The following is a 24,791-nucleotide window of genomic DNA, read 5'->3' as shown; positions in this document are numbered from 1 at the left end:
GTGTATAGATAAATAGTATGTTTGAGTCATTTAGTCCGGTAACTTTCTGGAAGGCATCTGGTTTTTCTGAATAAGGGGTGTCTTACAAAAATTCGGCATTTCGCACAAAAAATAAAAATATCGTCGTTTTCATACTTTTGGTCATTTTGGTGGAGATAGACCATTTTCGATGCGACTTTCGAATATTCTTTAATATTAGAATTGACCGCGAAATTACCTTTCAAATGAGCCGTCACAGTACAAAATAGAGGGTCTATAAGGATTTATCTCCTGTAATGTCATAATATTCACAATTTGAGTTTTACTTTTAGAATCAAAATGGGCTAGATTTAAACCAAAGCACCAAGCAGGGTAATAGAAAAAAATAAAGTAGGTAATTTTGGCAGTGTCAAATGTCATTTTTATTTTATAAGATTTTTACACTCTTAAAAATGCGGTAAGAGCCAAGATATATTCGAAAAATAGGCACGAACGTTCTTTCAATGAAAATATGATCACTGAAATGTACATTATTTTAACAAATAATCTAACATCACGTTAGCAGTCTGCATACAAATAACTAAATTACGTAAATGAATGTAAATTCTTTAATAAAAGTTAAATGAAAACCCTTCGCAGTAACAACTTTTTCGTTTTCAAATTTGCCTCCAATGCGGCATCTCACGGCGACTCCTGTCTAATATAATGTAAATGGCAACTCGTACTAAAAACTACTCTATTTGACACCAAAAAATCTCTATTACCCTGCTAGGTGCTTTGTTTAAACACGTCATTCACAGAACGTACGTTTATTAACTGAAAATTTCGATAAATGGTCATTTGCGCACGGCTAACTTCGATAATTTCACATTTATTCACTGAAAATTGACAAATTCTTGACAGTATACTAGATGTGTGTTTTATTTGTGGGGAATATGAATGAGTGACGGCGTCATGGCGTGTTTATGTCTCAGTTTGTTTTTTTAAATTTGTTTTTTATGGTGATTATGACATTACAGGAGATAAAACCTTGTTCCTGACACGGTAGTAAATGGGGGTTTTGCGCACACGATGTGTTGCCGAACTCGCTTCGCTCGTATCGGCAATCTCACATCTAGTGCGCAAAACAATCCCATTTACTACCTTATTATGAAAATAGCTATTTCACACGGTCAAAGTTTCCCGATTTTTATGAAAAAAGATGAATTGATCCTTTTTAATCAGTCTGGACTATTATTGTAGCACATTATAATAGTGAAACGATTGTTGAGTGTTATCACAATTTTTCGGCACACCGTGTACTTCAACAGTTTTGTATGTGTGTATCAGCTGAAAAACAGCTGAAGCAATTCATGATGAAATTTCACTGCCTCTGACTGTATAGACAATAAAACATTTTCTGAAGTATCTTGTACTTCTACCCAAAATGTATATTCGTTAGTCAATAGGCAGAATTTTTCAAAATCGTTCCTGCGCGACCCTTAGGTGATGACTTTTTTCAACTTGAAGTCGTTGGCTCGCTCTTAAATTACTTTCCCTTATTCGTGACTACAATTACAACTGTCCCACTAATTAACAAAAATCTGTAACTATCAATAAATCAATCGCTGTTGAAGAAAATATTGATTATTTTCAAGACTTCCCTAATTCGAAAGAAATGATAGAAACCAAATGACCGACTCAGTGAATTTTCATCGTATGTTAACACTACAGGACTACACACCTTTCAATGCTCACGTAGTTTATGCGGCATCTAAATTTAAACATTGTTTTAATGTAATTGTTTGAGTCTCGTGAAAACGGTCGAGAAGATATTTTAACCTTTTAGAAACGGCAAGAGTATCAATCATAACTGGTAACAAATTTATAAAATCTGTCACTTCATTTGTGTAAAATGTTTGATCTATCACTTCAATGTTTTTATCCATACATTCGCATTTTATAATAGAGTGGTCGTCGTTGTCGATAGAGTCTAGCCATTTTTTAATGGTTAAATGAAACTGTCCGTATTTCTTCCTTCTAAATTTTTAGATTTCCGGAACGCCGCGTGTGTTCCCATTTTTCCTATACGAAGTTGATAAGGTCGGCGAATTGTTGGTCGATATTGATATTGATAAACAACATTAAAAGTGTATTCAAACTTCCGCAAGAAATTCGTATCGAACGTTTTTGTAAGCAACAAAAAGTGGCCGACATCATAATAATCAACAAAAACTGTTTTTTGAAATCAATTTCGAAGAACTTAAATGCAAATGTTCGCAAATTGAGGTGAACATTATACATGAAAATAGTTTAGTAAATTGCGCCTACCATAAATTTATGTGGAGCATACAGAATCGACAATAAAAAGTGAAATGAATTCAGAGCGATTTTCTGCAATAAAAGCTTATTTTACTGCTAAATTATAATAACAGTAAATGTTTCTTAACAAATAACAAGTACTTGGGTAATTTCATTTTAATTGGGAAAATATTTACAATATCGGGAAATGAACAGTTATGGTTTTACAGCCGCAATAAAAGTGTCTTCAATTTGTACTCACATTTTCCATATTGTAGTGAAACGTCGGACTCAAGCTTATTAAGCGAGCCAGTTTATTTTTCGTAGGATTTCGTGACGGTGAAATCGGAGATGTGTGGATATCCATGACTTGTGTGATGATGGGTGAGTGGTCTGAAAAACAATATTCGTATTTTGTTATTGTTATTCAATTGCAAACGGCTCACGGAAATTGCAATTTTCACTTAAAGCCTTTGATTTATAACTTGACATTTTGTGTGAAGAAGTTACTTGTAAAATCCAAGCTTTACGTCAACGGATAATATAAGTGAAAATCATAATCTCCCTAATACAACATGGGTAGAAAAATAGTACATTATTTATCAATGGTGGAATTTTGCCGATCGAGGCGTAGCCGAGGTCAGTAAACACACAAGAAGTACCATTTCCACCATTTGCCCCATTGCCAAGTAAGGTATTTTATTCAAAAACTTGAGGTAAAGTTTTGGATCCGTGCAGAACCCTACCTCACTTTTTTACATAAAATTATTTGTGGGAAGCTTGTCGCAAACATATTTTTCATTTTCAGCGAATAAAGTTCATAATTACACTGTTTACACTCCACACAAACAATGTCGTGAACGACTGGAAAAACGCTTCCCCTACTGCAACAATTTTCTCACTTACCTCGTTTTCCAAATTCATTTTCTTCATCGATAAACATAAAGCGATTTCCGTCTTGAAGATTAAAATATTTCGGATTTTCCATATTGCTACCGGAACCACTGCTACAGCTATCATCACTTGTTAATTTCACCATATAATCTGAGCTTTCATTTTGTTCACTTTGCATTAATTTTGCATTCAAATGCTGTTGTTGTTGCTGCTGCTGCTGTTGAATATCAGCCTGTTGCATTTTCGGTATAGCTAACCGAAGTCGGGCACGGGCAGCCGATTTCTTACTCTCCGATTGATTTTCATTCAAATCAACAGGTATCGCGGATGCTAATCGCGTTTGCTTAGTTTGATTATTTTTAATTGACATTTTTCGAGATTATTTTTGATCACTGCACCAGCAACTGTTTATATATATTATATGCTTTGAACAATAACAATATTATACACACACGCTTATAGTTCATCACGCCATCACACCATTTTCAGTTTGCTTAACGATATTTATTTATGAAGTTATCGTTGAGTGCAATTATTGATTTTGAGTTTTTTTTTTGCGTTCAATTGTTTATGGACTCAAACTGGAAAAATGTTTAATTAACAAAAGTGAATAAATTACCATTTAGCTTACTTGGTTAATAACATTTTATAAATGATATTATTTAAGAGGTTGGTTACATGTAGAATAATGATCGTTTGTACCAAATGGATAGAGAGGTGCAATCAACATTACATTTTGATATTGACCCTATTTTATTGATGCATAATCATACAAAATTGATTTATAATACTGGCATAGTGGCAGTAATGAGATGTTATATGCCAAGCTGCAATTTAATTATAGTTTTTATTGTTAAAACTATTAAATAATTGAATTGGTTACATGTCCTATTATTGGAGAAAAATGATAAATTGCAACCAATCGACGTTATTTCCAGATATTATGACCACCAATAAGAATAGAAAATTCTAGGTAGTTTCAGTTATTTGTATAAATTACGTAATCAAGCTCAGGGGGTCAGGTTAACCTTCAACAGACGACAATGGGCTCAAACATTTCACTTTTATTCTGTTCTATTCTTTCGATGTTCTTCTTTATTTCAACAGATCGATAAAAAATCTTTTACTTCATTAGTTTTAACATACATTTTGTTATAAAAGACTACCTAGGCGGAACTAATTCATTATTTTTGTCGTTGCTGCCGATAACAGATGAAACCGTCTTAATTGATTAATAAATCGATCTAATCAGATTTGTACCTTTTTATGAAATGTAACTTTGTTGCTATTGTTTCTGCTAATCTGACTATTAGGTTGGTTGATCGAAAAGTGTCATTTTTATTTGATTATCATTGAATCTCTCTGATCTTATTTTGCATAATTGGTTGTTTCTATTAAATTCATGTGTTTCCGTGAAATCGTTGCGCAATGATAAGATTTATTGTAGTCACGTAGCTTCCTTAAGCGGTTGGTGTAATAATAATAAAGATATTATACAATCTACGCATTGTTAGAAACATTTATTTCAAATCAAGATTTTAAAACCGATTTATGCCACTAAAACTGGAAAATGGTACCTTGGATCGAGTTGGAGTAAGTCCGATTGACCTCGTCTCCGTTTACCATTTTACACAAAGACGTCAGTTAAAGTAAAACTTTTCTATGCATCAACTTCTTGAATAACACACCTCATGTCAATGGGGTGGGGTATTTGGGACTACAATGAAAATTGTACTTCATTTATGAAGTTTGCCAATTCGAGGAGAAACCGCAAGTTGTCGACAAAAACGATAAAAATATAATAGCTAATTGTATTCAAAAATTATTTGAAGTAATAGATTCGCTGGTAACTCTTGGATCTATGTGATTTAACATTTTGGCGCAACATTGTTAACCTCTCATATACGGCTATTCATGTGTTATCGATAACGGCGACAAAAATAATGACAAGCTCTGGGTAATGTGGTTCTTTATATAGTAAAATGCGTGTTAACAAAATTGAAGTACAAGATTTGAAATCAACAGATTAAAAGTATTTTGTCTGTAACAGGTTAATTACACGCCCGGTTTCAGTGATTCACCCTATACCGAGACATCTTTTATCTATATATCTTATCATTGCTGGATACCAAGGTCAATCACATTGTTTCAATGTTTTCTTCACCTTCTCAGTCTCCGTCAATAAAACCGAAAATCAAAGAACAAATCATCTTCGTTTGCTCGGAAACTCAGACAAAACACTTTATTTACACTTCATTATAGATTCTGCTAACGGCAACCAATTATCTACACTGATCACTTAAATTTTTTGTTATAAGTAGGTTAAAGTGGCTGTATATGATGTATCAGCCTAAGTACATATATATTTAATGACTGTACGGTATAACAATTGAATCATAGTGAAAATAAAGATAAAATTCAAACAGATTTTGAGTCGAAAAACATTTTAGACCTTTCGGAAAGTCTAAACAAAGAATGACTAAATCTGTACAAATTTACTGGATTACTTTACTGAAATGTTGTTTTTTTGAATGATGTTCTTTAAAAGGAAATACTTGTTTCAACGATTTTGCCGAGATGCTTTTGAATAATAATAAATAATCCTTCGTGCATTTAGAATGTTGTATCATTTAATTTAACATTCAAATGCTTGAAAAATTATTCTTTTTAGACCCGTACGAAGTACTTGGATCATATAGGTTTACGCATTATTACGCACTATATACAGCTATATTGATCTATATACAGGCATAAAGAGCTATATATATATCTGTTTAAATAGGAATTTATGAAATTCGACTTCGTACGGCAATTTATTTGCATATGATAACAAGGCAAAGAGTGGATAATGTAAGTGATTTTAAAGGGCGAATGGCCTTTCAGTAGAGAAGAAAATGAAGTAAGAGAAATGAAGAGTTCCACATTAAAGGCTTTTCATACGAATAGGTGTTTCGTACGGGTCGGCGTTAGCTATGTTTTTCGGGTCATTTGTGCTGAAACCTATGTCCACAGAATGATATTGGTTTAGAGTTTATTTACTCTTAAACAGAAATTTTATTTGTTACAAACACTGAAGTATGACTATTACTTACTGCGCTCACTTCTGACATTTTTAGAATAGATAGAATGGCAAATCATGGAAATTTCTAGAGTAAAGCATGACTACAAAACGAAATATTAAAATTTCGGGATTACGGGATAAGAAAATTTATCGCAGAACTCTCATCTCTCATCATTTCAATAGAACTAATAGACACGATGTTTGTTCTGCTGATTATTATGACCACTTGAATTTAATCAAAGTGACATCCCTACACCGGCTCAATTATATAGATGCGAAGAAAAAAATGCTCAACATTGTGCGCCACGAAGCTAACTGTTTACAACTTTGCCAATAAAAATTTATTTTTTTTTCTCTCGAATTCTGAAACAGTAGGATACAATATAAACAGAAATTGAATAAAAATAAAATAATTGAAACATCTGTTGCATATATTTGATGTTATAAGCCCAAGGCACGAGGTATATAGTACTACATATATATATCAGCGTGTGTAGTGTTGTACTCTAGCTGAACTCAAAATGTGAATATGAAAATTTCAAATCAAAATAAAATCCATTGACGTTGGTTGGGTTTTATAATTTATCTATTACACTACCCACTCGCATCAATTAAGCTTTTCAAGAAAAGAATTGTTGTACGTGTTCTTGTCGATTTCTAACCGATTTCAACAAGACTTTGTGTATACGTAGTATTATTGGAGGTGATGTTCGGAAGTACAAACAACAATATCTGGAAAATATTTATCGATTCAACTGTTTATTTGTTTATTATTATTTTAAGTGTCACGTCCTATGATAACTTTACAAAATGGTAATATATCAGCATCACAAGTTGTTAACGTACACTTCTAGGACGGTAAAACTTTTGCATTTTTTTTTAAGTTTTTCTATTTTCCTAAGAATCAGATCGAGAACCAAAAGAATTATGATACCGATCGCTGTCGTGCTGACTTTAAACAAACTTTTTTTTTAACTTTTCACTAAAAAAACAACTTTTTTTCGTTGTAAACACAGAGCACCACTGAGAAAAAAGTGAAATTTTTGAATTCTCGTGTAGGCTGGTCGCAGTTATGTGTATATATGAATATTATATATGAAACAAAGAAACGGTCTACGGTCTTTCACTAAAAAACAGTCAAAATATAACTAAAATACACAAAACATATGAATAAGTGTAGAGTGGATTATATTATGAACACTCCAGTGTAAAACACAATAACCGTCTTGTGCTTATGGAAGACGTTTCTTATACGAAAATAGAAATATTTCTTCGTTTTCCCACTTGATCTACTACAGTAATTTTATGTCGTTTTTTTTATCTTAAAAGTTAACTTCTTTTTATGAACATTTGGCTCGAAATATTGCAAGATTTAATTCACCAATATATTCTTGATGCGTATGTTGATTATTATTTTGTTGATGTTACCAATCCGTCCGATCGTAATGAACGATAAATTTCAACTGAAATTACTTCTCAATGAAATAAAAATGTTATTCATTTTTTTCTTTCGTATAGCCGTAGCATTTATATATATGGATGCAGTGCGTATAAAACCGCACATAAAGTTATGTTACTGGCATTTTATATACGAAAAAAAAGTGTTGTTTCAAGAACCATACACAACATATTTTTCATTATCGGATAATATGCGAGCGACTTAGTTTTTAAGGAAAATCGAAATGTGAGATACACTATTTTTGAATTGGCTTTATCAATTGCTTGAGAGTCTCGTGTGCCCTTTCACATTACGCTACCAATATTATTTATGTTGTTGATAGACTAAGAAGAATTTATTATCAACACTGGTTTGATGAGGTTGATGAAACTTTTATTATTGGACAAATCACTCTTATATTTCTCCATCGTCCAATTCGCTTGAATCAAAGCTAATTCACATCACCTAAGTCACATATCATTTTCCATTTCCACAATCGTTTCGTCTCAAATTGGCAAACCTTTTCATGACCAGAACTTGTATTGCATCTACCGTTAAAGTTGCTAACGCAATGGGGGTAGAGAAACGGAAAACCGATGCAATATCAGCAAACCAATTTACGTATTTAAAACGAGTGAGACCTGTGTGCGTATTCAGGTGTGCCAAAATGTTGTTTTGTATATATTAAATTTCTACATTTAGCCGATTTAACGTTGTTACACTCAAAAAGTAATAGTACATTACTATGCAAGGGAAGTAAAGTGATATCTCGTATCCAGATGAGAAAAAGTATCCGAGGGCGGTAGCCCGAGGTACTTTTACTCATCATGATACGAGATATCACTTTATTTCCCGTGTGTAGTATAACGTTTTACTATGCGAGTGATGTAAAAGCTATTGCCTATACATGTAATAGCCTTATTACATGCAGCAGCATAGTAAAAATTGTTTATGACCCGAAGCAAAACGTTGATGGCTGAAATTATGAATGTCAGCCAAATCACATTTCAATGAACACATTATAATAAATGCAAAAAGTATAATGTCGGGTACATATCATTATCATGTGTGCTGCATGTTATACAATGATCGTAAACGACATTGCATATTGTATCGTCGAAGTAAAAGTGACACGATATGTCGTACACAGCATGGGATTTTTTGATTGTCTGATTGATTCACATTATACATTCTGAACTTTAAATAAATTCTACTTTCTACAGCTGCTTGGGGTTTTTCCGTTTGATTTTACGATTAATGACTTTTCGTAAACGAACAGCACCAGAATATACTCATGTAACGATTGAATCTGTTACTTCTTTTGTTTAATTCTTATATATTGATTTTTTGTAGACGACAAGCATATATTCATGTAACGATTGAATCTGTTACTTCTACTTAACATGTGATATTAAAAATATTTTAGTTCTTTCGGTTTAACAGTACTCTTGCTGAGGGATTCTTTTGAAAAACAGCCTGCCGAAATCGGACGCATTTTCCAGTGGACTTTTTCATATGTGCCAAGAAAGGTATTCGACCCTAGAAGCCAAAACCACTTTCAAAAAAATTCTTCGAAGTTGGTGTGGCTGGAAAATGGTGATCAAAAACCGAAAACTTGCATTTTTATTACAAAAATTTCTCCAGGTACACGAGCCGTACAGGGTCGTGTGGGGTGTCATTAGAAAGGTAATCACATATACTATTGAGCCGAATAGGGACTTATTGGGTTTAAAATTCATCGACACTGAAATATGTGCAGTTGAAGTTTTCAACCGAAGACTTACACTGTTTTTACTGAAATTTCTCGAGGTATACAAAACGTACATGGTCGTGTCATGAATTATGAAATATCATGAAATATCATTTGAAAGGTAATTTAATGTGCTTTTGGAAGAAACCTTTACAGATTGTGGAAATTTGTGTAATCGGCATAGGTTTCTCCAATTGGGATAAATAATCACGCACAAACCAATCTTTCCTTTAAAAGTTTCCCATTTTTGCGCTCTTCAATGGTTTTACGTAAAAAAATGGTTCAGAGAAATCGTCAGGGAACGAATATTTTTCCGCCCATATGTAGGCTCCAAATTTGCAAAGGCTTCATTCCTCTTAACGACTATTTTATCATTTCTTCTGTTAATCGACAGCGGTGACAGACATATCACATGAACGCTGCGTTTATATATATAGACGAAGTAAAAGATTCTGTGTCGATCATTCGAAAATATTTTGCTTGTTCATCTGTGGTAATGCTAATGAAGACAATCCTTTCGTGCAGTCATTCATCTTTTTACTAAGTTTCATCGAGCAAACATAAATTAATTTTAAATTAAAGCTCTGATGCCTTGTTCTGTGTCTTGTTAAATCTAAATTATGCAAAAAATGATGACAAATATTAATTGCAATGTGATCCACTGCGCCTTGAACAAATTGTTTGTTCATAAATTAATGTCAATTCGACTTTCTGCTTCTATTAGAACAAATGGTTATTGTACACATTGTATATTGCAGCAGAATATTTCATGATTTGTGTTTTCGTGTAATTCAGCCGCAAGAAATTAGTTCAAGTGAACTCTTAAATCTGGAATAGTTAGCGCTAGCACCATAATTTAAATAAACTGCTTGGGTGGCCATCGCGGAATTGCAAATTGTGACAATTGAGATTGAATAAGGGCACTGCATAGCAAGACACCAACTTTGTTTTGTACAAATTAATGATGAAAAATGATCAATGTTTACTAAACATTGTTTAGTAGATCGTTGCTGAAGTCTAATAAGACCTGAAGTTCTGTGAAGGTAATAATCAAGAACATAAACACAAATTTCAATATAATAACAAAATTATCATTTTATTCAGTAAATCCTGAATCGTATCTGATTCATGAAACGCATCTCAAAATATTTATTGGATAATTCCCTTTGAAAAACGATTCTCTTTTAACAGACTAGATCTTTGGTAAATGTTTTCTCTTTTTGAATCCAACAATCCTCCCAAAAATTGACAAGACGATCATTTTGATTGGAGCAAAAATCTTTGAAATCTTGCAACATTCGCAGTTGAAACAACTCACAGTCTGGAGTGTTCGACATTGTTAACATTTTCCAGTGTTTGTTGGCGATCATATGGTTCCACGACCAAAGAAATCCGATCTGAAAATGGAGAAATTCACATTAATGGACCATCGCCAATTAAATAAATGAAATTTCGTCTACCTTCCGTGGAACGTCAAACTCTTCCTTGTTCTTCACGTTGACATGTCGCGTTACGTACGTATCCATTCCGGTTGATGGTGAATCGGCCGATGGAGGACATCTTAAATATTAATTTTGTTTCAAAATATTCTCAAAATATTCTCAAAAACTCGCAAAAGAATCGTTTCCTTACCTTTTGATGAATGTAGGTCGCTTCATTTGACTACCTGAAGCAAGCCGTTGTCGCACTTTCAAGCCTTCATGTGGAGATGCAACCAAAATGAACATATTGCCTGAACAGTGTATATATTGCCGGTCTAACGTTCCCTGATTCGAGCCAGTTTTAGTTTCCGCATAGCATGGCATAAAACCGAAACGCGCAACAATAGCTTCTTGTAACAGTAACAAACGATCCGGCCACGTTTCTTTCTTGAATTCTTTGAACAATGTGTTGCCTTCCTTTTCCAAACAGTGTATGTTCAATGGAACAAAAATTGGTCCCCTCAACGGATCCGATTTGTCAGTGAACGGTTCGGCAAGCGGATCTGCCGGTATCGAAATCAACTGGAATCCGGATTGATTTGCTTTCCGTTTCCATGTGTTTATCAAATGATTCACAACGGGCCCAGAGGCAATGAGCCATTGTGCGACAATTTCGTAGGCGTAGCCTGGAGTCATTTTAGTGTGATACCTTAAATGACCCCACTCAGTACGCTCACTTTTTTGCGTAACATCGATATCCAGATGGGCGTGCTTGTAGATTGGACCATCGAAGAAATTCACATCAACATTCTCACGTAGAAACTTTGGCACACCACACTCAGTATTGTCAACCGTTGTATCGTATGGATTGTCGGGATTGTTAATTTCTACTTCCATCCATTCGTTTTCAAAACTTTCGGTATCGTAAATGGGTGGAACATACTCAGGAGACTTTTTGTCCTGCATAACGATGTAGTACATGTAGAAGCCAGGTATCACAATTTTTGTTTTATCACCAGACGCATGGCATATCATGTCAGCTCTGAAACAAAAAACGGTGTTGAGCGAATATGCTTCGATCGGAACGTAGATATGATATTTCCTACTTTTTCATTGATTCCAAAATTTCGAGAGGATTGACTTTCCCATCGATTCGATTTTGTAGCCATGTAATGGCATCCATCAAAACAAACGTCCAGGACGGCAGACTTTGTGACTTGGCTAAGAAATTGATACCATTAACGGGACTTTTCATTGCATCAAGAATTTCGGTCAACGATGCGGTGGGACTAATTTTCAGTTCGTTCAGGAATCTGTCGAAACGAACAAAAATTAATTTCTGCTCATTGCAATGTATACGTTTTCGTAATTACGAATCTTCTTTTTCATCACTTGCGGCTGGGAGAGTAGAGGGGTTGTTGTTCGCATGATTATCTGCATTGGCCAACAATCCAGCTGCTTCAGCTGGCGATACGCGACCAGGACCTTTTTCCATCGTTTTCGTTCCAGATCTAAATAAAGTTGAAGTATTTTGGACAAAGAAAAGTTAGAGATCTGTGTGTAATGCAGTGACAACATGCAATCACTATCGAACAGTGAACACCCATGCAAAAAAATTTTAAATTTAAATTTTGAAGGAAATAGAATTTTACGAGAAAAATGACTTTTGATATTACATTACTTATTGTTGAATTTTCGTTGGATGCACACACACACGGTATGAGACAAGCACAAGTTGACTTTGATAAAATGACTAACCTTATTGGTGTGAAAAGCATATCGTTGGACGCATGCTGAAATTACCATAAACTACAAAAAGCTCGAAGCAATAAATTTTAGTTCAAATAAAAATTTGGTTTCATTGATTCAAAACCGGATTGACTCATTTATTTTTACCAATTACTCCTGACTGATCACGCATTAGGATGGAATAAAAGTATGTGACAACAACATGCCATCCAGATCCCAGAATTTATACATTGTATGTGTAAGTCAAGTCATTAAAATACGATTTGCTAAAGCACACAGCAATTTTAGTACGATGTCGAGGCCGTATTACACACTGCTAGCTCAAGATGTTTCATTTTATTTCGAGATTTTGTTTGGAAATTCGTTTGGGAAATGAAATCCTAAAATCGGTCGCATTTTCTCGCAGACTTTATTATATTAGACCTTACAGCCAAAACTACCATAAAAAAATTGCTTGTTACACAAAATGATCAAAAACCGAAAACATGCACGTGGGGTGTCGTTGGAAAGGTAATTACGAGTACTGTTATTAGTCTTATTGGGTTCAAAATTCAGAGCAATCACACTGTTGGTAAAGAATTACTGTTCTACCTTCAACCAAATATTAACTGTCAAGCATAACTTTCTCTAAAGAAGAATTAGCTATTATGGACTGAACTACCTAAAAATGAAATTTCAAATTAGTACCCCTTATCCCCACTCCTCCGAGACTTTGCATGTGATTGAATTTCACTGATCTTTTCGTAATGAATATAGATAAGGAACAACCAATACCAAAAAACAATTTGCAAAATGTTATAAAAAGAGGGTCTACGAAATATGAATTAAAGCAAACGCATTCGCAACGATTTTAGAAGCATTAATGAAGCAGCCAAGAAAACTAAAAAAATTAAAATTGATAATTAACCTGGGTCTCATATCGGATTGAATGTTGCTGCCAAGTCTTTCTCGAAACGGTGAATTTAACAAGCCCTAAAAGTATACATATTCGTCATCAGTAAAGTGTTAGCGTTATCGATTAAAAAACACAAAATGAAAGCCGGAATAAAAACCATTATTTACTACAAATTTCAAAATAAATTACCGATGCGAATATTCTATTGTAAATCAACAATATGTCACCATATCAATGAAACTAATGATTGGTTAATCAAATTATCGGCGAATTATAATGTGCGGTTTAGTAAACTGTAACTTGCCAATTAAAAAATAAAATTATTTTATTTCGAATAATATTTTTTGGTGCAACCATCATTTTCAAGATATTCGCATTTACTCAAAACAACCGAAATCATAATTGCAAGTATAGTTTGCTTTCGATGGAAAAATATTCAGAGGTTTTTTATTATTTCTCTGCCTCACGAAATTATGGAGAAATTAACCTGTCACATACGGCTATTCATCTATAACGACGATAAAAATAATGACAAGTTCTGGCTAATATAGTCCTTCATACAATAAAATGCATGTTAAAAAAAATTGAAGTACAAGATTTGAAATCAACCGATTAAAAATACTTTACGTGTTACGGCGTGTTTCATTTTCATTTACATTGCCTAATCACGTAAAGCATTGTACTTACGAGGTTCCAAGTTGTTATTTGACAAGTGGGGAATACAGCCCTCCCCTTCGGGTCGGGCTGTAACACCCCACTTATCAAATACACAACTTGGAACCTGGGAAGTAATATACTATTGATCGATGGAAGTAATAGACCCGATAATAATACCGGTCATATGTTTGCTGTCTGTAACAGGTTTTCATTGATAAAATTATATAACTTAACCTGTCACAAACGGCAAGCATATTAACAGTTTTACTATTCAAACAAAGACTTCATTTGATCGAAGATTTTCAGAGATTGTTTTCAGAAATCTTTTACTTCATTTGTTTTGAACATACTTTTTGCTATATAAGAACTCATTATTAGTCAAACCTTGTCGTTTATTATTGCTGTCGTTGTCGATAACAGATAACAGCCGTCTGTAACAGGTTCTTCTGCATTGATTTGTTCATTTTAAAATGAGCACCTGTGGTCTCGATAAAATGCTGGTAGAGTGTCGTCGTCCAGTTAGATGGCTTTGTTGTTGTTGGGCTGTTGGGCTACCCTGTAACAATTAGATTCAAACCAATCGAACAACAACGAAAAACCAGACATTTGTTAGTTTCATCTGTTTTATTGGTTAGATGTCTAATTAGTTTGTTGTTTAAAAAAGAAACAATCGAGCTAATTGTTAAAAGGTTCATTCGAGCACAATGCCTAGTAATTGTTGAAAGCAAGCTCTCTAAATGACCTAAAAATGCAGAATGAATATCTACGATAAATGATTTTTGTGTGATTCAATGATGGATGGAATTCTGTATGCGCGCGCATCATATAAGTTCATTCATTCGGGTGCTCAAACAAGAGAGAAATAGATGAAAGAAAGTGCACAGAGTTCAAAGAAACCAGAATGAATGGGAGATGTTTTATTGGATTGAACCATTTATAAACGGCTATAGTCATCTGTAATAGACACAGATGACAACACAGATGACTAACTAGTGTTCCCTTCAGAGGAATAAGTTTGTTCTAACAAATGAAGTCAAAAAATTGTGTCGAACACTAGCCAAAAGAAGTAAGAAATCGTTTTGCCGTTTACAAAAGGTCAAACAAGCAGGAATGATGGGAAAACGGAATAAATTGTATGACATTAATTTTTCCTATCATCGACATTAAATGATCAATAGACAACCACATCTAACTTGGTTGCGCTAATGAAAGATTTAGGTCACCTTGAATAACGACTTCTTGTTAAACAGGTGCGACATTTTAAACATATATTTTAACTAGGTTGCTAACTGTAACTATAATAATCGCAACATATAAGAATGGTACGAAACTACACGACGATTATTAACTTTATTTGTTAGAATATTAGGCGGGAAACTTAATAAAAATTTGACTACTGTTTACCGATCACTACTGAATACTACTTATAGAGCAAAAACCAAACCAAACCAAACCAAAATTCAAGAAAAACAACCCGCCAGTGTATTTTAATTAGCGTTAAAATCTTAAGGAAAAAAAATTAAAAATTTAAATCAAAATGAAAATCAAAAAAAAATATTTTTCAACCAAAATCTTACCGTGCCTGCTATTCATTACCTTGGTCATTTTAGGGCAGTGCAATTTCTTTATTTTATTCAGATACGATTCCAAGAAATTTTTGAAATCGTCGATTATTTGCTTAGGTGTTTCGATTGAATTCTCCACGAAAATATCGCAATAGGTCGACGAAGAGCCCGTCTCCAATATTTTCTTATATGCTGGATGTTCTTTCGGAAGTAAGTACATACGATGGCGCCAATACTTTAGATTCTGTTAAAGAATTGATTGATTAACTTGATTCAAGACAACAACATCGTCAATTCACCTCTTGCAATGGATAATCTGTGTCTCCTCTGGTGCAAATATATTGATCCATGTAGTTCCAGTTAAAATTTTCTAATTTTTCTGTTGTAAAGTTAACACCTGACACCTCGTACGTGTCGTGTTGCGGAGCTTGAAATCGGTATCGGTAATCAATGTTGATAGGTGGATAAGGATGTCTGTTGCGGAAAAAATAGCACGAAATTATGAAATGTTCGTTGACTATGAAAATTAGTTCGTTTTACCTTGGTCGATACCGAGTGACCGTAATTTCAGAATCATTTAGCGTAATTTTATGGAAAATCCGCCCAATGGACAGTAAGTACTCTTTAATCCCCTTATTTGTGGACTGTACATTCAAAATAGACGATTTTTGTAAGGTGTTATGTGCTTGATGTTTATGAAGCAAGCCTCCGCAACATGCCGGGCAAGCCTGCGGCGGACTTGTTGCAGACTTATCAGGAACGACAATCAGTTGGAATCCCTTTAAAGTGTTTCAAATAAATGAGTTAGAGCACATAACAGAATTCCATTTATCTGAGCAAAACAGTAGAAATTGGAAATATTAACCTGCGCTAAACGTTGCGATATTAATTCCTTGAAAACATCTTCCGTTGATAATGGCTTTCTATAAACAGCTCGGTTTTGAGCGTACTCATCGTATACTCCTTCCGGTAGCAATGTGTAATCGGAAACGACGTAGTCATTGTGCAAAGATCGTTTATCCGGAAAATAGTCGGTTGTTATCGGTAGACAAGCGGGAATAGTAAGCGATTTCCAATCAACACCTAATTCAATTATTTTATAAGTAACTTAAGTTGCTCTGTCTAATTTCATATAGCTTGCTAACCGGTAAAACGCTTAACAAAACCATTAACAGAATCATCAGACGCTTAAAAAAACTTTGCTGAATGTCTTCTTAGTTTATTCGACATTATTCCGAACACTTTGTTGATGTATAAAACGTGCCATTTTTTGGTATGATTCCTTATGTTCAAAGGAAAAGGAATGTCTATGTAGTTAAGTAGTAGATTCGCACACTGAGTGTGGCTGTATAATCAAAATAACCTGACAGTTACGTTCAACAGAAAACGGTATGGTTTGTTGAGCGTTTTAGTTGGTATACGTTTCTAACTATTCTTCTAAGAACAATACAAACAATACGACACGAAAACAGAACAAAATTTTTAAAAAAGAAGAAAAAGTTAAGGGAAGACAATATACTATCACAATTCTTTCAGTTGATGGTTTACATCGTGTACATCGATCATATCTGCCGTAAATGGTGATTGATATAATAGAATGAAAACCAAAAGTTGAAAGAAATAAATTATCGTAAATATTCTAAAAGAAAACATTTAAACGAAGCAAAGTTCTTTTACATGCCCTAGGGTCAAAAATGGCCTATTGCATTACTAGGGAAAACAATAGAATTGGTTTTGGCAAACTCGGGATACAAATGAAAAGTACCGTTTCGTGTGATTCGGACCAACAAACGTCGCACGAAAACTGGACATTTTAATTTTTTATCCCTTGTCATGTAAATAACTAATAGAAAGCGAAAAGAAACTGAAACTAAGGTTGAAATAATTACAGTCAGAGGCAGTGAATTTTCAGTATTAATTTGCTTCAGCTGTTTTTCAGCTGATCCACACATACGGTTTAAACGGTTTAAAACGGTTTAAACTTGAAACTGCTACACACACGCGCGTGGCGGTGTTAAAACCGTATAAAGACGTATAAACAGTTTTGATTGTGTGGATCAGCTGAAGTAAATTTATGTTAAAATTTCGCTGCCTCTGACTGTATGCAATGAAAGAAAGAAAATCATCAAATATTTAATAAGGTAAACGAGGACCTTGGTTATGATTTCGGTCCTCTGCAGAAAATTAAAAAAATCAAATGTTGTCATTGCCAAAAAATTGTTTTCTACTTATGAGTCTCTACTTTTCAAACAAATTCAAAGCAAATAGCTTCAACCACTAATATATTAGAATGTTTAGCAATTAAATTATGACTTAATACATAACATATGCTGGACAGCTCTTTCAAGTATATTTGAAAAATGTGTTCGATCCATAAGTTATATAATGATTGCAACACATGCCTAATTCAGTTAACTATTGATTCAATTCGTCGGGCATGCAATTATTAGTCTATTGTGAGTAATATTAATCTTTTACAGACGGCAAATATATCGTCAGGGCATTTATCGAATCCAGGGCCGATTATTGGTAAATTTGTTTAATGAAATTACTGAAAATTGTTGAAAAACTTTTTTTTTGGTAAATTTAATACATTTTTGGTCGATTTCGGTAATCATACTCGCGTAGTATTATAGAAAAAATTAAAGAAATTTGTTGTCGTTTTTTAGTAAATTTAGTAAATAAATTTACCAAAAATAGGCCCTGCGAATCTATTAGTTAATTTGATCTGAGTATTTCCGACAGTCTGAGGTCAAGTCATTTATTTAACTTAAGACGACGCGACAAAAAATCGAAAATTTATTAAAGTCGTGGTTATCCAAATCAGATGATATATAGCCGTCCATAGAAGATTTTCATTCTTCTATAGCATCGATTCATTGCTACATATTTTCGTTGACGAGTGTATTGTTCTCGTATTTGGTGCATTTTCTTCTATAGAAATTTACTACATTTCAAATTAATTAGTCCAATTATCGTGCTTTTAAAAAAAACTTTAGTAAAATACTTAAATGAAATAAAAATAGTTGTAAACCTATGATAATCTTTCCAGCTGCATGTTTATATTTATCCAATACAGGGAACAAGGAACGATGAATAATGATGTCAGAATGGGAGTACATGAAAATTTACAAAAAAAAGGAAAATAATTTTTATATTAATTGCCAATTCAATTTGATACATAACAGTTGTTAGGAGGAGCTGAATCATCATCTCACTGGTGAAAAAAAATATGGAAGTTATTCATACAACGTTTATATGTAGGTAGTCATTGTAAATGAAGTTCAATCATACACAACGGATGGAGAGCTTTTTTTAAAATATGTAAAAAGATGCAAATTTGATATCTTCTACAGTCCCAATAAAACCGTGACAGCCTCGTCTATAACATCGCTGTTCAGCAATGGCGAAAAAGTGTAGTTAGACGTTAGAGTGAAAGCTATGTATTTTAAATAAATAAATGAACGAACATTTCAAATTATTCAGAGAGTCGAGAATGATGAACATGAACAAAATGAACTGATTCTGCTCCCTCTAAGCTTTCAAAACTAAATTTATTAAGGAAAATTACTGAAACTCAATCATTTATCAGTGAAACGGAACACTTTCAGCCACATTTTCTAATATTATTTATTCACCTCGTACTCCAATGTACACGTTCATTTTTGAACTTACTTCAACGGAATATAAATTCGATATTTCATCCTTACAGAACATGTAATCAGAAAACAGTGAAAGTGAGCCTATTTATAAAGTGGTTGTAAGTAATTTTGCAAGAAATTGTTGTGCCAAAATTAGCAAAAATCATGCAAATGGCCAAAACGATTTCAATTCCTCTGAATTCCAATGAAATGATCCGGTCAGCCTAGGTAAAAGTTTTACCGTAAAACTAATAGTTTTGTAAGCTACTATTGGGTCTGAGGCTTTAAAGTTCAATGGGGTGATGGAAATGAACAAAGATACGCCATGCTGTTAAATACATCCCATAACAGTTGCAACTAGTCGATCTTTGTTTTCATTTAAATGATAATTTTGGAGATTTTACGAAACGAAACAAAATTCGGATGATATTACGTGAACCGAAGATTGGATGTCGATACAAATGCTGTGAAACATCTGAAATTTTCTTTAATATTGTTTGTTGGTTAGCAAATGCACTTATAGTGTAAATGACATTAGAATACAATTATATCATTCACATAATCCAAACGGAGTAACAGTTTGAAAGCAAAAAAGTAATTACTTACCAGTGGTTAACGCTGGCGTCCATTCCTGAAACAGACAAGATTATGACAACGAATTGAAATGAAATCCCTGAGTTTTTTCTAAATTTTCATACCTGCTCTCCGGTAGCTCCCCACAGAAGGGTTAAACTTTTTGAAGGTTCAACTGATACAAGAGGTCCAGCGGCTGAGTGCAGTGAAGAACCCTTACGTCTTCCTAAAATCGATGTTTCATTAGGGGCTTTTTAGACATCAGAGTTAATCAGAGAGTTCTATAATGTGTTTGGGGAAAAGCATGCATTAGTGCTGCTGGGGCAATCACATTCAAACGAAGTCATTTTTCTGATTCAGAATTTATTTCATAACTCAAAAAGTGTATTATCGGATGTAACATATGACCAGAGATGCATTTAGGATGGAAGATCATTTTTGATGTTGATTAAACAACGTTCGATGCAATTCTGAACAACTTCCTCTTCAACAGTACGTTCGTTATAAGTAATGGCCATAATGTACACAGGATGACGGCTCAGATTAGAATCCTGCGATTTGATACACAAAAAAAATGAACGATCAACATTGTGAAAAGCGAATAGTCTCCTGACTCACGTTTGGAAATTCTTTTGTCCACAGATGCTTCAAACAGATAGCCCACTTACAATCCGGTTCTCGTACACGGTTCACGTAAGTACGAGCAAATATATCGTCAGGCGATGGATTCTCGGTCAATGCAAGTTCAACTTTAATGTCATCTTTCTGGCAGATGATTGAATGGATTTTTGTGTAGTCGAACTTAAAAGACTTGAGATGATTTTCAAATGCGCTCATCATCGTTTCACATATAACATTTGGGCTGTTTGCCATTGATAGATTTTGATCGTTTTGGTCTGAGCTGGTAGATGATGTATCGAGAGGCTTATCTTCAACTCTTATTCCAGAAACAAAGGTTTTGTAACACTTCTGCAGACAATGTTTGATGATTGAATCATGGTGTGATTCATAATTATCAGCGCGGATATTACATCCATAGACACGAAGATTCGATTGAAATTGCTGATGAAAAGAAATTGGGTCTAGTCACACAACTGAGATTCGTATCGAATGTCAGAGAAGACTTACATTCCGACACTGATCCTGAAACAATTCATTCAAAAAAGTAGTCCATTTGCCATCCTTAGCTTGAACTCTGTTAAAGTAAACGTAGTCCATTTGTGTTTTTGATGACTCATCTTTCGTAAAGAACAATTCAACTTCCACATTGTCATACCGACAAGTAAGACTATACACTCCGGACAGAATGGTATTCAATTTAATCGAATATTTAGCGTTCGAATTCATTGTTGAATTAGGAAGATTAGGAATGACAACTATCGATTGCATTCATTGTTAGGATATGTCAAATTCACAGACAAGTTAGTGCTATGGTATGACAGCAGCAGGCCCGGACTGGCCATATGGTGAATTCAGGGAATTCCCGATGGGCCTTTTGGATTTTTGTATGAGAATTTTTAATTTGTGGGCCTTTTTAAATTGAGTTGCATGGAGCTCCCGATGGGCTTTTTCGAGCCAGCCCGGTACTGGACAGCAGTGTAAATGGAAGAACAATGGGAACAGACAAGTCTTTTGTTTAAAAATGTTTCCTTGACATTCACTTAGATCCATAAAACGAAATACTTACCATCAGTCAAAACGCTACTGGCAACGTCAATATTTCCACCGATAGTACACGTCGATGTATGATCAAAATCCGACGAATCCAAGTCGGCAAATTTCTTATTCGAAATACCATTTGATGTTGGAACAGCCTGATAATGATGCTGTTGAATTAACACACCTGTTGGTCCTTTCGGGAAAATGTGTGTCCATCGGCGACGGTTAGACGTTAGCCTAAGAAAAGCACCATTGGAATCATTTTCGTTAAATTTTCTAAGCAATTTCATTGAAAGATGTTCGTACTTAATCGTGACATGCGATGGTGCAAATGGATTAATTAGGGCTCTACCGGGCCGAACAATCGAGCCACTTTGATTCAGGACGTTTTTTAAACCCTGTTTCTCTAACGTGGACATTGATTCCGATATATTTGGTGAACCATTGTGCGACTGAGTGGTGAAGTAGAATTTAGTTTTTAATTGATTAGGCAGCGGCAACGATTCACTTACTAAATTTGAAAGAACATGAAAGTTCCCGTGATGAATATCAGGGTCAGACATTTTTCGTCGCATAACCGGCTGTGGACGAATCATATTTTCCCATTCTCTGGAAGTACACGTCCCGTACCCATCCAGGCAAGGCACTGATGTCTTCTTCGTGCGGGACTGGCGTTGTAGTGAACTGAAGAATTTGTCTATTTATTGTACAGCGATTCATCAAAGTAAAACCAAATCGATTCTTACCACCCATGTGACGATGGAATTGTGAATATTTGCGCATCGTATGCGTCATAATCGAACAGTGAATTATGAATATATTCTGGCTGTTGCGTGTCATCGCTTAGCTTAAATTTTTTGTTTTCCTGCCGACGAAATAATAAGAATTGGCATCGGCCACAACAGCTATACTATACGCACAAAAGTTACCTTATTTTCATCACAGCTTTGATTCGGATTCAATGGCGGCAATTTGATCCTGGGAATAAATGTGGAATAGGCCACTTTCTTGTTGGTTGAGTAGAAGCTCAAATTAATCCAATGCGGCATTGAGTAATCATCGCCAGTGTTCAGCAATGAGTCCTTGTTGTGGAACTTTAACAGAGGCACCGCATGCAATGGCTGTTCTCCCACACAAACTAAATCACTTCCGACTCCATTATCAATTATCTGTTTGTCGTGGAAGAGAAATTAATTGAACTGGTCGATTGTGTGGCTGGTTAACGCTTACTCGTTGCTTAGTTATATTAGTCAATTCTCTGTCTACTTCGAAAACACCAACGCCAGGCGTTATAACCACAGATAGCTGTCCCGTTCGATCGAAACTTCTATCTAGATAATGTTTCTCGAAAACGTTCAACGAAATGTTCAAAACTTCTAAGAAGTTGCCCTGAGCTGCAGTTGAATTGGTTGCTGGAACGGTGCTACCAGAGCGATCATGATAACGCAGAACAGTGTTCTGGTACGATGTAAAAAGGCGACGCAACTGCACCAATATTGAACTCCAATCGTCATTCCGCTCATTTTGAATTGCAACCCGATAAAAGTCCTCATAGTATCGCCCTTTGTAGTCCATTTGCAAACATTCGCGCATATAAGCGGGGAATTCGTCCAGACTTTTAGCAGCGTAAAATGTACGCGAAAATAGAACGATTGTGACCTCGTGATTGCTTCCTAGAACAGGAAAAATTGTAATTTTCCATATGTTCAATGGTCATCCCTTTTCCTGTCATACCCAATTTCTTCCATTTCAAGAACAAGTCGGTAAGAAAGCCATTTACAGCTTTCTCAAAGTACAGATCGCCATGAATATCAAAGTCCCACATTTCCGACGACATCTGAATGAACAGATACACCATTGACGTACTGCTGCGGAACACTACCTTTGTGTCCTCATTGATCACACCGCAAGATACTCTCTCGCCTTGTGCCCACATCTCGTACACTTGGCATCGAATCAATCCGGAACAATGTTCGATCTTTTTGTTCGTGTACACGCAGGTATTGGTCTAATGAACATGGAAACGTTAATCAAGTTTTGCCTTTTGTTTTTAACCTGTCATCTCTTACTAAAAACGACTTTAATCGCCACATTTCCGATCGCCCCATGTACTGGTCCTTGAAAGTTATTTCAACCGAATCTAATGCTACCGATGCTGGATCAACGATGTTCATGATCATAGTGTCATAAGTACGTAGATTGAAGGATGCTGCTACGTTTGCTTCGACACTTATAATGTCTTCGGATTACAAAGATAAGTTAAAACAAATCCGAGTTTCATTGCGATGTATTATGAAGTGCCTACCTCGACCTTTCAGGTCTTCCTTGAAACATGTTATTTGCAGGAGCAGTCTGCAACCATTTTCTTCCTCGGGATGCTGGTAGATTTCGACCACATCGCCTAATTTGGCATTCGGATGTTCTTTGGGATTCAGGATTAAATCTTCGGCTGAAAAGCAATGGACCCGTCAGTTTACAGAAAAAATTTTGTGTGTCATTTTTAATTTGAATGAACATTTGCTCTTTGTACTTAAGGACGTTGGCTTCGTAAAATTTTGTCGATTTTCTTATTGAGAAAACTGCGACCATCTGGCTACTTAAGTGCAAATCCAAATTTTCTTCGAACTTTTAGACGTTCGAGAAAACAAAAAGATTTATTCCCAAGTACAGTAGAGTTCGTTAACCTGTTACATCCGGCAATAAGCATTTGACCAGTATTATTATCGGTCCTATTACTTCCATCGATCAAAGTATCAAACTAATCGGTTGTCATTACTTTTGCCGTCGTTGTCGACAACAGATGAATAGCCATATGTGACAGGTTAAACCTGTTTATTGCTAAATCTATTTAAATACTCACAACAGAAATGCTTCATATGCGTGTAGAGTTTGTACAACTTTAATGTTGAGTTCACAGACATTTTGAATGGAATCACTTGTTGTCGCAATCGCCATATAATTCTCGACCTTACTGCACACTAAACTTTTATTCCCAATGACTATAGTTCTTGAGACGATAACACAATCATTTTAACCAATTTGCTTATTGATTTTAACCAATTTGCTTATTGATTAGGTACTTAGCAAGTTCCTAAACCGAACGTTTGGTGGTATTTAACTAAAACAAATAGAAGACAAAGTCTGAGTTTGTTTTTGTACTGAGAAAACTATAATGTTAAACCAAGTACATTGTAAATTGAACTGACATTGTCAATAGACCTTTTAGCTG

At 34.7% G+C, this 24,791-nt stretch overlaps 3 protein-coding genes and 1 long non-coding RNA gene across 10 annotated transcripts in view; 1 reads left to right on the top strand and 3 right to left on the bottom strand.

The window, feature by feature from the left end:
- The window catches only part of LOC119079755 (NAD(+) hydrolase sarm1), a 28,165-nt gene extending 24,461 nt beyond the window's left edge, over positions 1-3,704 (bottom strand). Inside the window, exons 1-2 of the mRNA XM_037187837.1 lie at positions 3,166-3,704; positions 2,522-2,652 (exon numbers count right to left, since the gene is read on the bottom strand). Coding sequence (XP_037043732.1) covers positions 2,522-2,652; positions 3,166-3,523 — 489 coding nt within the window. The 5' untranslated portion in view covers positions 3,524-3,704. The remainder of the gene's footprint in view (positions 1-2,521; positions 2,653-3,165) is intronic.
- Positions 336-24,327, top strand: LOC119079829. The gene is made up of 3 exons (XR_005088239.1): positions 336-758; positions 5,287-5,298; positions 24,314-24,327. It is a non-coding gene; the product is annotated as an uncharacterized LOC119079829 (long non-coding RNA).
- On the bottom strand, positions 10,486-24,780 carry LOC119079718 (GATOR complex protein Iml1). Of its 7 annotated transcripts, none has more exons than XM_037187779.1 (24): positions 24,423-24,780; positions 23,868-24,011; positions 23,632-23,801; positions 23,297-23,570; positions 22,793-23,235; positions 22,492-22,731; positions 22,309-22,427; positions 22,075-22,246; positions 21,869-22,014; positions 21,591-21,799; positions 20,029-20,141; positions 19,937-19,961; positions 18,724-18,741; positions 16,555-16,772; positions 16,230-16,468; positions 15,989-16,163; positions 15,721-15,933; positions 14,603-14,680; positions 13,480-13,544; positions 12,197-12,334; positions 11,930-12,136; positions 11,035-11,865; positions 10,863-10,962; positions 10,486-10,799 (listed from the first exon to the last, which is right to left on the bottom strand). In XM_037187779.1, exons 1-24 carry the CDS (start codon positions 24,481-24,483, stop codon positions 10,587-10,589), a joined length of 4,611 nt encoding a protein of 1,536 aa, XP_037043674.1. In that variant the 5' UTR covers positions 24,484-24,780; the 3' UTR covers positions 10,486-10,586. The 7 variants fall into 7 exon arrangements, with proteins under 7 accessions (XP_037043674.1, XP_037043683.1, XP_037043703.1 ...); XM_037187788.1 differs by having other exon boundaries at positions 20,029-20,129; XM_037187808.1 differs by lacking the exon at positions 14,603-14,680.
- Positions 20,154-21,322, bottom strand: LOC119079808. Its single transcript, XM_037187879.1, has 3 exons — positions 21,032-21,322; positions 20,522-20,965; positions 20,154-20,454 (listed from the first exon to the last, which is right to left on the bottom strand). Exons 1-3 carry the CDS (start codon positions 21,290-21,292, stop codon positions 20,323-20,325), a joined length of 837 nt encoding a protein of 278 aa, XP_037043774.1. The 5' UTR covers positions 21,293-21,322; the 3' UTR covers positions 20,154-20,322.
- Positions 24,781-24,791: the final 11 nt, after the last annotated feature.

The sequence above is a fragment of the Bradysia coprophila genome, chromosome III (assembly GCF_014529535.1).
Source record: "Bradysia coprophila strain Holo2 chromosome III, BU_Bcop_v1, whole genome shotgun sequence".
In the NCBI taxonomy this organism is placed as follows: Eukaryota; Metazoa; Arthropoda; class Insecta; order Diptera; family Sciaridae; genus Bradysia; species Bradysia coprophila.
The sequence above is the reverse complement of the archived record's forward strand: the minus strand, read 5'-3'. Positions and strand labels throughout refer to the sequence as shown.

Bases quoted from the DNA above. Each gene is read 5' to 3' on its own strand.
- LOC119079808 (XM_037187879.1), bottom strand. From the start codon at position 21,292: ATGCAATCGATAGTTGTCATTCCTAATCTTCCTAATTCAACAATGAAT. The intron at 20,966-21,031 runs GTAAGTCTTCTC...TCTTTTCATCAG, and splicing joins TTCAGGATCAGTGTCGGAAT to CAATTTCAATCGAATCTTCG. The intron at 20,455-20,521 runs GTGAGTCAGGAG...ATCAAATCGCAG, and splicing joins GGACAAAAGAATTTCCAAAC to GATTCTAATCTGAGCCGTCA.
- LOC119079718 (XM_037187779.1), bottom strand. From the start codon at position 24,483: ATGTCTGTGAACTCAACATTAAAGTTGTACAAACTCTACACGCATATG. The intron at 24,012-24,422 runs GTGAGTATTTAA...ATTGCTTTTCAG, and splicing joins GCATATGAAGCATTTCTGTT to CCGAAGATTTAATCCTGAAT. The intron at 21,800-21,868 runs GTACGAACATCT...TGCTTTTCTTAG, and splicing joins CCATCGCATGTCACGATTAA to GCTAACGTCTAACCGTCGCC.